At 44.2% G+C, this 16,262-nt stretch overlaps 1 protein-coding gene and 1 pseudogene across 1 annotated transcript; one reads left to right on the forward strand and one right to left on the reverse strand.

Annotated features, from left to right (window-relative positions):
• Positions 1-9,978: 9,978 nt before the first annotated feature.
• LOC115229559 (autophagy protein 5-like) lies at positions 9,979-10,338 on the reverse strand. The gene has a single exon (XM_029799893.1). It carries the CDS (start codon positions 10,336-10,338, stop codon positions 9,979-9,981), a length of 360 nt encoding a protein of 119 aa, XP_029655753.1.
• Positions 10,339-11,559: 1,221 nt separating this feature from the next.
• LOC118761403 lies at positions 11,560-14,665 on the forward strand (annotated as a pseudogene).
• Positions 14,666-16,262: the final 1,597 nt, after the last annotated feature.

Consider the following 16,262-nt stretch of genomic DNA (forward strand, 5'->3'; position numbering starts at 1 on the left):
AGTGCTTAGAGCAAATGCGAATGAATGAACAAAGACTCGAAAACGTTCCAAATGATGAGAACAGTGACTATATTTTGCTAACTAAAACGAGAAAAGCAACTCCAGCCAAGGCAGAAAGCAATATTTGGAAAGTGTGTCGCATTCCCCCGACTTGGTGGGAGCCCTTTGTGAGCGGCCCGAGCATGTTTACAGTGCCGATGTATATGAACCCCCCGGTGCAGAAGGGAATCAAAACTCCCTCAATACGCGAACTCAAATTGCCCAAAACAAATGACAGGATGACGCCAAAAATGAAGCCCAGTGCCGTGACGAACTGAAGGAGTATTGCCTATCATAAGACATGGAAACAAGCCTGCTTTTTGGTGCAATTGGCGTTGATTAGACTGACAAAGTCCCCAATCTCGTTGGGAAATTCGTGGCACAGAATAGAAAATGACGAACTCAGTCCGAGAGATGTGCTGTGCATAAACGACGCGCCGATGATCAGCCCGTCAGTGATGTTGTGCACAAAATCCCCTACGAGGTTGATGAATCCTTGCGCCTTCATTGAAATCTGCTCTTTCGCACTGTGCTCTGCGTCACTTTTCTCTTTCGTTCTGCGACGAATGGTTGTCGACTCCGTGACAATCGGCTCCGAAGGTTCCTCTGGGGCGTCGGTCGGGGATGCTTTGAGAGTCAAATTGAGGACTTTTTCCATAGCAAAAAAGCCATAGAGTCCCACTAAAATGAAATATCTGTTGTTGGCAGTGTTGGCGGTGGTGAATATTTCAGGCATCAAATGGAAAAATACGTCCGACAGCAACCCCCCGGAAGCAAAGGCGAGCAGAATCTACGAATAGGACATTATCCATGTCACCTCCAAGGACCCGTCCCAGTTACTTTTGTTTACGCTCACGAAAATGAGGAGAAGTGCAGGCAAAATGCCGACTGTGATTGCTGCGAGAATTGCCTGGACGATCGGGAAGTCGAGAAGGAGGTGGAGAGTGACCATTGTAGACTGGCTGTTGAAAATTAAATTCTGCACTTTTCTACGATTATATATCTTTTTGAGAATCAATAAAATAATTTAAATCAGCTCATTAGTGTTTGGGAGTTGTCGTAGAATGAATCAAATTAAAATTATTCAATCGCAATTACTCCTTGAATGGCTGATAATTATTAATTTACTTTTACCCCGGATAAATTGTTCTCTTTACACACACATTGACAAATCTTGTTCAAAAATTCAAATTTCTTATATTTCACTACTCTTAGATCATGACGTATTACTCGGAGTGTCGTTACTATCATTCCGTGTTCTGAGCTTTTTTCTTCAAAGTAATTTTTATTGGTAACTTTGATTAACAATCGCCTCAAAATTCACAATTGTCGCTTTCCTGTCCAAATAGTCAACCACCAAGTAGTTACTTCTATGCAGATAATCAAATTATTTGACAATAGTGTTTTTATAAATTGTTTGAGTAATACAACAAAAAAGCAACATCACAATTTGTTTACAAAATCATCGTAAAATATCAAACGTGTCACCATCCTCAATCATTTCACTGCAAAATGTGCGCGGCGGAGACTTGATCGGTATTTCTTCTACGACCTGATCGTCCGAATTTACAGGGCGGTGGAATGTCGCATCAATCAGAGACTGCAAAGGCGTTTGTTTCCTTTCATTGGTCGTTGAATTGAGTTGACTATTCAGCGAAGGGAGGCTGTTGAGCATTGCGAGTGGCGTCGGCAATTTTTTAGAAACTTTCTGGATGGACTGCTTGTCTTCCATTTTTCGTTTCCTTGGCCGATAAATCGTAGGGACAGCCCGTTTATCAGGCACAATAAACGCATAGTTCTGCTGAATCTCATTTATCTCGTCCTGAGGAGCCTGAGGAGTGGCCGGTGGAGACACTCGGTCACAGAGAATGCAGGGTTTCTGAAAACGAATAATCGCCTGCTTTCCCGACGACTTGCGTATTTCATGCTTAAGCAACTCCGAACGTGCCATGTCCACCACACAGCTCAAAATAGAACGAGGAAACTCATCAGAACTCCCCATTTGGGACGAAGGGGCCACCCAGTCGTACATAAGTTCGATCGGGGACTTGGAGCCGAGCATTAAGTAGACCTCCACCACCGAGAGCTGTCCAGCCTTGCCGACAGAAAGTCCTCCTTCCCACAGGGCAGTCACACTTTCGAGAGAACCAGAGAAATTGGACAAATTGCGACTCAAATTGTTGGTATTTTGGAGAATACTGGACGTGTGGGAGTCCGTGTTGTGCAGTCGAATTCTCCCAGAAGAGGACACCAGTTGGTATGCCACAGCACTCTTCCCACTCGGAAGGAACATCCTCATGTCCCCATTCCCCAACCGTTCTCCCAACAGTTCGAGCAGCACCCCCATTTGCTGTCCGTGAGGCACTCTCAACTGCAGATTAGCCACAAAGCCACTGCGTTGGACAGTCAGGAGAGCCTGGACAGACCGAGGACGGAGGGACAACATCAAAGTGTCAGGAAGGAAACTTGAGAGGACAGTTTCGTGTTTTTTGAACAATTCAGAGAGAGCATTGCTTCTGGGCATTTTGACCTTCAAATACTTCTCTTTGTGGGGGATTCCGAGTCTGGCGAGTGTGTTTTTGCCCACGAGGATGCTCCGATTAAAGACCAGTCCGTTCAGGAACTTGAGGAAATGTGGAGAAGAGTCCACCTTGCCCAGTCGACGGTACAATTCTCCGTAGGCGACGAGCACGGAGACTTGGCGAATGTCGGTGGGGACATCAGACCCGAAGGAGACATGTCCATCCAGTCGACGGAAATTACGGAAGAAAAATAGTCGAATTTGACGGACACTTTTGGGGGGTCTTGGCCGACGTGCATAATTTATTCGTGCAGTCAGTTTGTGGAAGTCCTTTCCGTATTTGCACAAGAGTGAGTAGAAGGCAATTCGGTCCTCAGTGTCCCATATCTTGGCCACCTTGGGAGGGGGGTCTGTGGTTTGTGGGGCAGTATCTTCCGTCTTGTTGACATCCTCCATGACCACAAGACTTAACTATTTAATAATTTTATTATTTTATTGAATATTATTAACAGGTTTGTTTGAATTTGTAATTACTACTGTCACTGTGATCATAAATGAGAAAACTTTTCACTAAAAATTGTTTTATACGTAAATCACATAGCTGATCCCTAAGAAGGACGTGTGTGACTCCCCCAAGGATTTGAGGCCAATCTATGCCGAATTTATATAAGTTGACAACGAAATGTGTAAACATAAAGTTGTCAGAGTATATTGATGCTTTCGGATAAGTGACAATCAACTGGGCACAAGAAGAATGTGCAAAAGAACAAGCCATAATCAATCAGATCATGTTTTCTTAGACTATTTGTTACAAAAGTCTGGACTTGCTTATTGGATTGTCTGCTTTATTCAGAGTCTTATTAACAAATGGAAAATACGATTGACTTTTGAAAATAAATCATTGGGTCAAGTAAAAATAAGAAGAGGAATTTTGCAAGGAGACTTTGTCGCCACAGATCTTTGTGTTGGTATTGGACCCTTTGAGTCGAATGTTAAATGGAAAATGCCCGAAAGTAACAATGGGGAATCGGATACCGATACTTAGGAGTTCTTGAAGATATGAACAGTAATGTCCTTAAAAAAGAAATTATGGGGAAAATTTATAATGAGGCATCCACTCGGATTAAGACGGAATTAAACTCTGTGAATTTATTTAAGGCGATAAACGAATTTTCACTCTCTCTATATAAATGATTGATATCGAGCCAGGGGAATTTGAACAAATTGACAAAAATGTCAGCAGAATTCTTACGGAGAGCCATATTCACATGCAACCGGCAAACAAAGAAAGACTATATTTACCAAGAAATAAACTTGGAAGAGGTCTCGAGTGTGTCAGTAACAAATCTGAACGAATGCTATTCCAATTTTATCATGACTTGAAGCATAAAGCCGATTACTGCCTAAGAAGAGAGGGAATTCTACGGGTCGTCAATTCACAGAAAACTCACATTGCCACTATCGTAGAATTCATATCCCGAAAGTACAATATCAAAAATATAAATGAACTGACAATAACTAAATTGGTGGAATTGAACATGAATATCTAATGAGGCAGATTGAAACTAAGCCACTGCATTCTATTCTTTTCCAGTGTTTGAAGGACACTGAAGTTAATGAATCGCAGGATGGGTAGTTCATGGAAATAACTCGCCAATTAAGTTGTGGAAATTCGAGTGGACAGAACTATTTCTACGGATACGGCTGTTTCAAACAATAAACCAGATATTTTTGTCCATGACAAGATGAGGAATACAATTACACTCATTGAAGTTGGGATTACCTCACAAAATTGCCTAAAGCAAGTTGAAGTGGAAAAGTTCCACAAATATGACCTTTGGCAAATGAATTAGGGGCGATTCATCGGGCTAGAGTGAAGATAATCCCTGTTGTACTTACTCGGGATGGAATTGTCTCAAAATTCTTCAAAAGTAATCTGGATTCTATCGCAGTGGAAGACAGAGTGAAGGCATATATTCAAACACTCGTTTTAAGAAAAACATTGGAGAGTATGCAGGTGGAGACAAGACATGGAATATCGGTTCCCGGAGAGGAGCATGCAGTGATTGAATGTCAACCGAAGGATTCTTCTCTACCAGGAATACGTGTACCGACTATGATAGTTGGGCATAAGAGACGAAGACTGTCCTAAATATAGATGCTTAAAAAAATGCTATTATAAATTTTTATTACTCAATAAAATTATTAACCTATATGTTAATTTGTAATTACTACTATATGTCACTGAGAAAACTGTTCACTAAAAATTCCAACCAACGCCAATCTCTACCCAAAAACAAAATAATTGTGTTTGATTCCGGCCCTGTCACAATTGACAGTGTGATTGGCTACGGTGATAAGAATATGTGTTAGTCACAGGCGGCTATTCGGTCATTTTTGCTGCCAAACGAAAGAAAGGCAATACCATGGCCCTCAAACAGTCCAACGTGAACACGGAAGCCAATCTAAACAGCTGCATTATGGAAATAAACGTGATGGTTTGTCCATTTCTTCATCCCAGAAAAAGTGCAGTCATCCCAACATCATTAAATACGTCGACAGTCATTACACCAAAATCGATTCCTTTCGTTCAGAAGTCTTTCTTTTGATGGAGTTGTGCAAAAGTGCTGGTTTTGTTTATTTTGTAGAAAGTGTGTTTCAGTTGTTGGAGGAGAATGCAGTCAAAGGACTCAAAGACGACCTCATTCTTCGAATCCTCAGAGACCTTTGCAGTGGACTGTCAGTCCTCCACGACAACTCTCCGCCAATCATCAACCGAGACATCAAAGTAGTGTTTCCCTCGTGTCCAGGCCGAGAATGTGTTGATAAACTCAAAAGGAGATTTTGTCCTCTGCGATTTTGGGAGTGCTGTGTACGAGACTCCCCTCGACGAGAATATGGACATTTCGGACATTTCTCAACTGGAGGAAGAGATCGCCCAGTTGTTGTGTGTCTCACAGTCGCAGAGCCACCACCTCGGGGTACCGACCCCCGGAAATGGTCGATTTGTACAGCGGAGAACACATTTCCTGCAAAGCTGACATTTGGGTTGTGCAGAGTTGTTGATTCGACTAGGCTGTGGGGTGTCTGCTCTTTCAGTTATGTTTTGTCGCCATGCCCTTCCAAGAGAACAAATTGGCCATTTTGTCAGCCAAATATTCGTTTCCCAAACCCTGCAATGCCCTGTTTGAGAGTGTCATTGGTCAGTTCTGTGGTCACTCACTTCCGTAGGGGACTGTCTCCAGGTCTCTCCCGCGAGTAGACCAAGTGTGGGGGACATTCTCAACTGCCTTAAGACTTGCACTTTGTCGAAGAAAGGCTCGAAAAAAACTAGTTTTCGCTTTATAAAACAAAAATCCGTTGATGTGAATGTTTATTGGTAGTTTGATCAGAAGCAAGTCCCCGATGATGTTTTTGAAGCAGCTCCTTTTGATTTTCCTCCAAATCCGTGGCCTTTGGACGAATCGGAGTTTGTGGCACAGGATGAGGGTGGACTCAACCCGTTTATGAACGAAGATGGATGTGTGAACGAGTCATTTAAAGATTCATGACCTAACTTGACATATTTGTTTTATTAATTATATTTGTTATTTTTATTGGAACATTCATGTTCTGTTGACGCGACTGTATCCCTAACAATATAACGGAGTCCATTGGCTTATATAGTCATAGGAATGGAATAGTTTTTTAAGACTCCGGGTTCGGGCACGCTCGTTTTTAGGCCAATTTTCTGAAATAAGTAATTTTCAAAGGCAGACTAGATATTTCACGACCCGGAACGGGGAATTTTTAATATTCAATTTTGCATTTTTAAAATTTTTTTAAAAAATTAACTCAAATGTATGTTGGTAACATCAATTCAATAATCGTTTAATATTTGACGATAAAAAATGAAACAGTTAAAGTAACGAGAAAATTGGATAAATTAAAAATTGTGACGCTATAATAACAGAAAATTGGGTTTCTTGTAGGCTTAAAACCACGGAAATTCCTTCAGTTCAAAGGAACTGGGATAATATTTATTGCTCACACATACTTGAAAATATTCGATTACACGTCGAACAGTCTTAATTGGCAAGTATTAATTGAGTTTGTCACCGATCTTGACAGCCGGTATGTTTCTGAACAACGAATCAGTCGCCATCGATATACGCTTTGCATTGAGATTTGCCAGCCTCATCGTTGCAGGTGTGGCAAACTCGTCGACAGGAGAACAATACAATTGTTGCTTCATCCCCTTGGCCTTCGAAACCAGTCGGATAATTGATGAAAAAGCCCTCAAGCTTTTCTCAGAAATTGGTTTAATCAATTTTGAAAATTATTAGTCAATTATCCATTTTTTTCAATTTTTACATTTTTTGTAAAATTAATCCGAAAGTCGTTTTTTATTCATTGAGCCGAAAATCGTAATTTTCGTAAAATGAAGGAGATACTTGAAAATTTTCTTAACATTTCGTTTACGACATGTTTATTAGTTCTTTATAATGGTGTCCTCAATTGTTACGGGATCACAAATCTTTTCAATATGATTCCAACAGTTCAATATTAAATGTTCCTCTACTCTTAGAAATGAATTCATCATAAATTCAGTATGTATAAATTAGAATTAGTTGCTCCTAAAAACAACCAAAATCTCCTCAAGGCCTCGCTATCTCTCAATGATCTTTTTTTTAAATCCGTTAAGCGACAACTCGCCTGTAGACGAGTTGTCGCCTAACTCGCCTAAATTTATTTGGCGACAACTCGTCTACAAAGAAAAATATTTTAAGGGTAAATAAAATAAAATTTTAAAACAATTACTTTTTATTCTGAACTTTTAAAGCAAACCAAACCATCTATTAGCTTAAAATAGCAATCTACTTCAAATTCATGAAAATTTTAACATGCTATTCTCAGTTCAAGTTCCTTTTGCAGTCTGTCGCAGACACTTCAAGATACCTTCCTGACTTAATTTGTGTTATATCACAAAAAGTCTTTGTTCTTCATTGGCCAAAACATTGACAAAAGCTGCCAAATTTGGGTTCTCTCTGTTAAACGAATTGTTCAACAGCTAATGCTAACCTTTTAATGAATTAGTTGTCCTAGGCATTGACTTTAATACCTGATGAAAACAACTCCAAAAACAAGATGGGTCAGCAATAAAATGTTTTTTAGAATAAATCAAAAAATTCATTATTTTTTGGTTGTTTTCTTTTCCTGTCGCATCAAGAGAAAATTTTTCAAATTCCAATAAAACATTTTCCACAGGGATGAAAGCTAAATAGTAGCATTTCCTCAATAATTTTCGTTCCCACGATAAAACGTCTTTGTAGGCTCACACAAGACCGAGACATTGTATTTTCCGCATAGGATTTGACCGAAATGGAAATTACAGCCAATTACATTAGACGACGAAAAAATTAGACGGCATCTTTCTGGTCAGATGCTTTTTATCTTATGATCCTCAAAGGGGCCATGATTATGAGCATTTTTTGTACTCAACTTGTTTTAAGCATCCACCGTGCACCTCGCCCTGCATTCTCGACTTCTGCACCTCCAATAGGTAAGACCGTGTTTTTTCTAAAAAAAACCAAAATCTCCTCAAGGCCTCGCTATCTCTCAATGATCTTTTTTTTAAATCAGAGTGATTTCCCGATAAATCCCGAGGTCTCTACCGTAATCGGCATGAAAGGGTGATCTTTTGATGAATATTCAACGGAGACTATTTTATTTATAGGGTAGTGTCCCCACGTCTTATTTGGGGAAGATGCTACGGAGGGTTGAGTTTATTAGCAGTTAATAGAGGGTGTGATCTGCTGGTCGTCGCTTCCCTTCCCCAGACAAGTAGTGTTCACACACCTGCTTCCGATTTGACAAATTTTGTTGTCTTACTAATGCACTCGTCTAACCAAAACTTTTATTTAAAGTACGACTCAGAAACAGTTTTATTGCTTTTGGGGTGACCAGAGTTGTGAAGTATCATTTTGAACATTTTATCAACGTATAGTTTGTTATTGTTGTAGTACTCCTCTCTGCTTTTTGCAGTGTCACTACAATTACTCACAGACATACATCTGCTGGGTGATGTCACGCACTTTATTTCCCTGTTTTCTGCTATGTTTCAACTCGTCTCTCAATTCGCGTATTTTCTGACGAATTTTCATTTGGCTCTCCTCATTGTCCGACTCTAACTCCGCCATTTTGGATGCCAGCCGGTCTCTTTCCTTCCTGGTCCTGATTTCGTCTTCTCGTAAACTATTGAGTTTCTTTCTGTGCCACATTTGAGAGCGTTGGATTGCATTCTATTTATGCCCGTATCCATGGAATATACCACACCACTATTCTTGGTTGACTGGTTATTTTATTGGTCATTAATCATGTGCTTGATCAAGTGAGGACAGAGGTTGGCTTCCGCCTTTATTTATATGAAATCAAAGACCGCCGTCAGTCCTGGGATTCCCTCAAGCAAACATACCAAATCCAAAAAGATGAAGCATAGCTAACAACATTGAGACACCACAGTCTCTCCAGAATAGTAGAAGGCCAGCAAAAGTGCCCCATCATCCTCGACTTTCGGGGAGGACATTATCAAAGAAATCTGTCGGAGGAACAAATGTTGTCCCACTCTCTCTTTATGCTAATATTTAACCAGATTTGGTGGGCGCTGATCTGGCCGATATTACACAGGATGACTAAACACCTTCTTTTCGAAAAAAGAAAAAGGGAAACTTCCCTGTCCAACTGGGGTGCTCCCGAGAATCTATCCTTATTAAATGGCAATAGAATATTCTGTTGACCTCATACCTTAGAGTAGAACGTCTCCTTTCTCGCGTTAATGTCTGACCTCATATCCCTGGCTATATAATGCTAGTTTATCGTAACAATTAGCAGAAGAGTTTATTAAATAAATTGAAAATATAAAAAATCATAATTGAGAAGGACGACAGACAACGTGAAGAAATCCGTCTGGGTAGAGCATATTCTCAACCAACCACCGAATACTCACAGTGAGGGGGACGATTACTCCGTGAATCAACCAATCCAGACCTTCCCCCTCCAACTGGACTAAAAATAGTCACAACTAGTCTACAAGTCCGGATAATCTCCCCAAATGTAGACTCATCGATGCGATGGGAGATCTGTCGGTACTCATCCCTCCCCGTCTACTCTCTCTCCACACCACCAACCCTGTAAACTCGGAGGGGCACCCGAGAAGTGGAATGGTCGACAGTCCTAATCTGCCGAGCCAGTGTGTTGTACCCTCCAAAATCACCTGGAAATAAAGACAGACAACCAACCCTGCAGAAGGCAGTGCCACAACTGACTCTTGTCGTTGAAGGTCATTCTGTTTTGGACAGCGAAGGTGTCTAGAAGGCAGGCAGCCTCTTTGAGTGTGTGGAAATACAGTCGGCTCATTGCCTCGTCGGACTGGACGTAGATTATGTTGGCCAGTGGGTAGTTCTGGAATACTCGGAGACCACCACCTCCACATGCAGTCGGAGACTCCACACGGTGGATCCGCCGTACAGGTCGTGGAGGAGACCGGTCGGGTAGTCCCAGCGGATTGCCCTCCCTTTCCATTCCAGCCACATTTGCTTGGAATATTCCTTCAATTTGTCTTCTCTGATGGAATGGAAAAAGTGGGAGAGCAGTTCCTTCTTGAGGAGGACGAGGTAGGACACTCGGGGGAGAAGAGCAATGTAGGGAAGGCACATCTTGGACTCGACTTGGTTGCTGAGGTTGATAGAAACTGTAATTCTCTGATTCCAAATTTCTGTTTGTATTTCAGTGGAGTCCATTTTTGGTCAAACTAGATAAACCGAATAAATTATATTTATTTAAAAATATATTAATAACATTATATTAAACTCGTGGTGATGGATAGACTGCTCTATGCAATTTCTCTCCTCAGAAACGAGGAGACCGACGAGGACATTGATCCCCGTTTTTTCCGTCGTTCGCCCAATTCCTGGCACTCCTTCTCCACTCACCTGAGAATGTCCTCGTTATTCGACCGCACATTCCTGGAAAGGGCACTCAGGGACATACTCAATGTGGCACATCAAAGTTAGTTCAGTCATTTCAAATTAGTTTCCACCAACCAAGTCGAGCAAGTGGCACTATTTATTGCCCACAGTCTGTGGACCGTCGACTTTCTCTCTCCACAAGTTCTCCTCTCAATCAACCAGAATGAGTATATCCACCACGTCTCCGCCAAACAACTCGAATCTATTTTTAAGGACATCCAAGTCCTCAGAAAATGTCCACTTCCAGCCTCAAATGGACCGAATCCCACAAGTAAGGTCACTGACCAACCCAGTCGAGACCGGACTGAGGGACCGCACCTTCCACGTGACCGACATTGGTCTCAGTTCGGAGTCGGAAGAGTCGGGGACGGAAAACTGCGGAAAAGGGTGGCTGAGGTCGTCGCTCGAGGAGTTCAAAAACGTCGACTTTTCCGCGGAGGAAATCCACGGTTTGGTGATTGGTATTCTCTCGTCGACGGAAAACGTGGAGGAAATACAAAATCACGTTTTTTGAGATATATTTTGGTAGTTGTTTGATCTGTTGGGGTTTGAGGGGTTTGATTTGATTGTGAGAATAATCTCAAATCGTGATTCTCTCGTCAGTCCCCCTGAAGCTGTTTCCAGAACTAAAAAAACCAAAAAACCCATCAAATCCCAGCCAAAAAACAAGCAAACTTGTTCGACCATTCCTTCACTCCTCGAAATCCGGTTTTCCTGTTTTGAATATTCCAGAAAGTACATTTCCCAGACAGGCCAGGTGTGTCTGCCGAATGTGTTCGATTCGAATGTCTACCAACAAAACGACCTCGTTTGTCCATGTGGTAAAACTGACAGAAACTGCCCGTTTCGTCAGTCCATCGAAACACTGAGAAATACGAACGTTTTGACGTGTTTCCCCCCGAATCAGCCGGGAAGGACCAATTTTCAATAACGAATGTTCCACGGCTGTTGATAGAGGACTTGGATGATGTATTGGACGAGTGTGACTCCCAGATGGTGCAGAGGGCATTCCAGGGAGTGCCAGCTCTCAACTGCATTCAGTCGACTGTCTTTGAGACTGTGATGAACAGTCAGGAGAATGTGCTCATTTCTGCCCCCACGGGAGCTGGAAAGACCAACATTGCCCTGTTGGCCATCCTCAGTAGACTCAGGGATCACATAAATCACCGGAAACTGCCCATCGAGGATTTAAAAGTGGTCTACATCGCCCCAATGAAGGCCTTGGCTTCCGAGATTACTGCCAAATTCGCAGATCGACTAACCCCGTTTGGATTGTCAGTCCGCGAGTTGACAGGAGACATGCAACTGACGAGGAAAGAAGTGTCTTTGACTCAGGTGTTGTCCAAATGTGGATATTCAGGTATTTGTGGTCACCCCGGAGAAACTGGACGTGGTGTCGCGGAAGGACGTGGACATTGGAATGACGGACAGTCTCTCTATTCTCTCCAAAATGACTCTCCTTGTCATCGACGAACTTCAACTACTGGCGGACACTCGTGGATCAGTTTTGGAGACACTCGTCGCCAGAATTCTACGACTGGTGGAGAGCAGTCAGCGTGTGATCAGGATTGTGGGACTGTCGGCCACTCTCCCCAACTATTTGGACATTGCTTCCTTTCTGCGAGTCAATTTTAGTAGTGGACTGTTCGTGTTTGATGGGAGGTTTCGTCCTGTGCCCCTCACGCAGTCCCTCGTGGGGGTCAAGACGCATTTTCCCCGAGAGACTGAGAAGAATATAAACCACATCTGTTTTAACGAAGTCACTCGTTTTGTGGGGGGAGGCCATCAGGTTGGGCAGTGGATATACCCAAGGTCATGGTTTTTGTCACTTCGAGGAACGGAACTGTCAAAACAGCCACCACTCTTCTGGAAATGGCCGAAACTGGAGGCCAGACTGGGCTGTTCGTTGTCCCTCCGTCTCCAGCACTTGCCCTGGCCATTAAACACGTAGAGGCTAATCTGGACTTGTTAGATGGACAAGTCTCGAATGAGTGAACTTGGTCGTCTGTTCCGAGCTGGGTTTGCAGTCCACCACGCGGGGATGAGTCGTTCTGACCGAAATGCAGTAGAAAAGTACTTTCGAGAAGGACTGGTGAAATGTCTCGTGTGCACTGCCACGTTAGCTTGGGGAGTCAATTTGCCTGCCCACGCTGTCATCATCAAGGTTGAGAGACCTGCTTGAGTGGAAGGGAACTAACATTTATGACTCAAAGTCGAGTTCCTTTGTGGACATGAGTGTTCTGGATGTCCTGCAGATATTCGGGAGAGCAGGGAGGCCTCAGTACGACGAGTCCGGACAGGGGATACTCATCACTGAACACTCCTCACTCTCCTCCTACCTGCAGGTGGTTGGGGCCAACTCCCCCATCGAAAGTCGTTTCCTCGAGACAATCGACGACAATTTGAACGCAGAAGTATTGAATGTGTCCAAAGGGGACTAGATTGTGTTGGGGACAGTCAGCAATGTCAGTGAAGCCATTCAGTGGCTTAAATACAGCTATTTCTACGTCCGTCTTCTGGCCAATCCCACCGTCTATGGAGCTTCCTATGCCCAGTTGCTGGTTGTCTCCTGTCCTCAACTCAGATGGACAACACACTGTCGGACCACTGCAGACAAATCATCACCAAGGCAGGACACTCTCTGGACGGAGCTCAAATGATTCGATTCGACGAGGTGCACTCTTATTTCTTTTCGACTGATTTGGGGCGGACTGCCTCCCATCTGTACATCAGCACTGCCACTATTCGAGTAGAGTTGGCAGTTCAGTGTAGATCATCAATGACACTTTTAATGACAAGGTCGACCAGAAGGGGGTTCTTTCCGTCATTGCCTCAGCCACGGAGTTTGACCAGATCAAAGTGAGGGTTGAGGAGTGCGACGAACTGGAAATGTTGGAAAAGTGTTGTCCCTACGCTCTCTCCACATCCGCCCTGTCCAAGGAGGGGAAGGTCAACCTGTTGTTGCAGGCCTACATCTGCCAATTTGACCTCAGGACATCTTCTCTCCTTTCAGACCAACAGTATTGTGTGCAGGTATTGACAGTGGTCGACCTGGAAGAACGCCAGTCGACTAGCCCGGGCACTCTTCGAAGTTGCCGACCGAAATGGTTGGGCCAACTGTTCGTGGATTGTCCTCTCGTTCGGACAGTGTCTGGATCGAAGGCAGTGGACATTTGAATCCCCTTTGAAACAATTCGACGAGTTGTCCTCCACTGTTTTGGGACACATAAGGCGGACCAGACTCGACTATGACCGAATTGAGAGCATGGAAGCAAAGGAGATAGGTTGGGTGGTGTATTGAGGACAGGCGTGGTCGTGCATAATGTCGACTGTGGTCGGGTAGTCAAACAACTCAACTCGTCATTGCCCATGGTTGAGGTGGAGGCGACAATCCAGCCAATCACCCACACAATTCTTCGCATCCGAGTGGACGTCACTCCTTCTTTCCGGTGGAACGACAAGGTGAGTATTCTCCACATGTCCAGTTTCATGGAATAGAGTCGGCTTCCTCTGAGATATATCAGATTTGGGTGACCGACGTCGAGAGCGACCGTATTTACCACTCGGAGACACTCTGCATTAAAAAGAAGCAAGTCATTTCGAAGGAGGTCGTCCATTTGGTGTTGACTGTGCCCATATTCGAGCCAATTCCTCCGCAGTACTTTGTGCATGTCGTCTCCAATCGGTGGATTGGGGTGGCCACGACTTGTCCCGTCTCCTTCGACAAGCTGATTCTCCCAGACTCGTCGTATTCCCACACGGAGTTACTCGACCTCCAGCCACTGCCTGTGACTGCCCTGGGAAATAAGGAATTCGAGTCTCTGTACACGTTCAGTCACTACAACCCCATCCAAACACAGGTCTTCCACACAGTCTACCACACCGACCACAATGTGCTTTTGGGGGCACCCACTGGCTCGGGGAAGACCAATGTGGCTGAAATGGCCATTTTACGTGTTTTCCGCAAATACCCTTCATGTCAGGTATTCCTTTCACTGTAATATAGTGCGTGTATATTGCCCCTCTCAAAGCACTTGTCCGAGAGAGATTGGCTGACTGGAGTGGACGAATAGGCCAAAAATTGAACAAGAGGTGGTGATTAGACTGAACATTGACAAGGGTGGTGGAATTGACGGGAGACACCAGTCCCGACGGGGATGTCCTGCGACGGGCCGACCTGATTGTGACGACGCCTGAGAAGTGGGACGGGATTAGTCGTAGTTGGCAGTGTCGCAGTTATGTCCGGAATGTGGCACTCATTTGCATCGACGAAATACACCTGCTTGGTTGGCTTCTCTGTTTTCCTACTGAAGGGGAGGAGAGGGGACCAGTCCTCGAAGTCATTTTGTTTCGACTTAATTTTATTGCTCACGAAACACGTCAGAATGTGCGTGTTATTGGTTTGTCGACTGCCCTGGCTAATGCGATTGACATTGCCACTTGGCTGTCCATCCCCAAACAAGGATTGTTCAACTTCCGTCCGTCCAGTCCCCCTGGAAGCACACATCTTTGGGTTCCCAGGGAAGCACTACTGTCCTCGCATGGCCTCGATGAACCGAGCCTGTTTCCGAGGCCATCCAAGTGCACTCCCCCAACAAGCCTGTCCTCATTTTTGTGTCCTCTCGGAGACAGACTCGACTGACTGCGTTGGCCTTGGTCTCTCTTCTGGCCTCCGAGTCTGATAACCTTCGATCGTGGCTGCATACGTCTGAATCGGAGGTTGTTGGGGAGTTTGTGAGTACTTAGATCGAGTCTCTCAAGGTGGAGGACGCCAACCTAAGTTTAACACTCCCCTTCGGAGTGGGGATCCACCACGCAGGGTTGGTCACCTCGGATAGGGAATTGACAGAAAGACTGTTTGTTAGTTCAAAAATCCAAGTTTGTGGGATGTTTGATTGGCAGATTCTCGTGTCGACAGCAACTCTGGCCTGGGGGGTCAACTTCCCGGCACATCTTGTCATTGTGAAGGGGACGGAATACTTTGACGGGGCGACCAAGAAATATGTCGATTTCCCCGTGACGGACCTCCTCCAGATGATGGGGAGGGCAGGTCGTCCCCAGTTCGACCAGTGTGGAGTCGCCTGTATTTTCGTCCAAGATATCAAAAAGATTTTTTATAAAAAGTTTTTGTACGATCCTTTCCCGGTCGAGTCAAAGTACTCTTTTTTATGTCACAAAGTCTTTCCGCCGTTCTCCCCGAACATATCAATGCAGAGGTCGTGGCAGGGACAGTTCGTAGTCTTCAAGAAGGAGTTGACTTTCTGACCTGGACGTACTTTTACCGTCGAATTCTGAGCAACCCAAAGTTGTTGTTCTTTGGCTATTCAAGTTATTATGATCTGAATTCGGTCGAGCCGGAGAACGTGAGTTCCCACTTGTCCCAACTGGTGGAGACGTCTGTGTCGACTCTGTGTTGTCATCATTGCGTGGAAGTGGACGAGGAGGGAGGGTATTCCCCTCTCCCGGCGGGGTCGATCTGCTCGTTCTACTACCTGGACCACCGGACGATGGGCATGTTCGTGGAGAATGTGGTGGAAGACATGTCCTTTGACTGTCTCATATACACTCTCTCGGTTGGCTTCTTTCACTCACACATAAAGATGGCCAAAGAGTTTGATGAGATTCCAGTGAGACATAACGAGGATAAACTCAATGCTGAGTTGGCCGGGGAGTTGTCGTTGAGTGTGAAAGACCCA

This window comes from Octopus sinensis, unplaced genomic scaffold, assembly GCF_006345805.1.
Source record: "Octopus sinensis unplaced genomic scaffold, ASM634580v1 Contig13056, whole genome shotgun sequence".
Taxonomy (NCBI): Eukaryota; Metazoa; Mollusca; class Cephalopoda; order Octopoda; family Octopodidae; genus Octopus; species Octopus sinensis.

Bases quoted from the DNA above. Each gene is read 5' to 3' on its own strand.
- LOC115229559 (XM_029799893.1), bottom strand. From the start codon at position 10,338: ATGGACTCCACTGAAATACAAACAGAAATTTGGAATCAGAGAATTACA.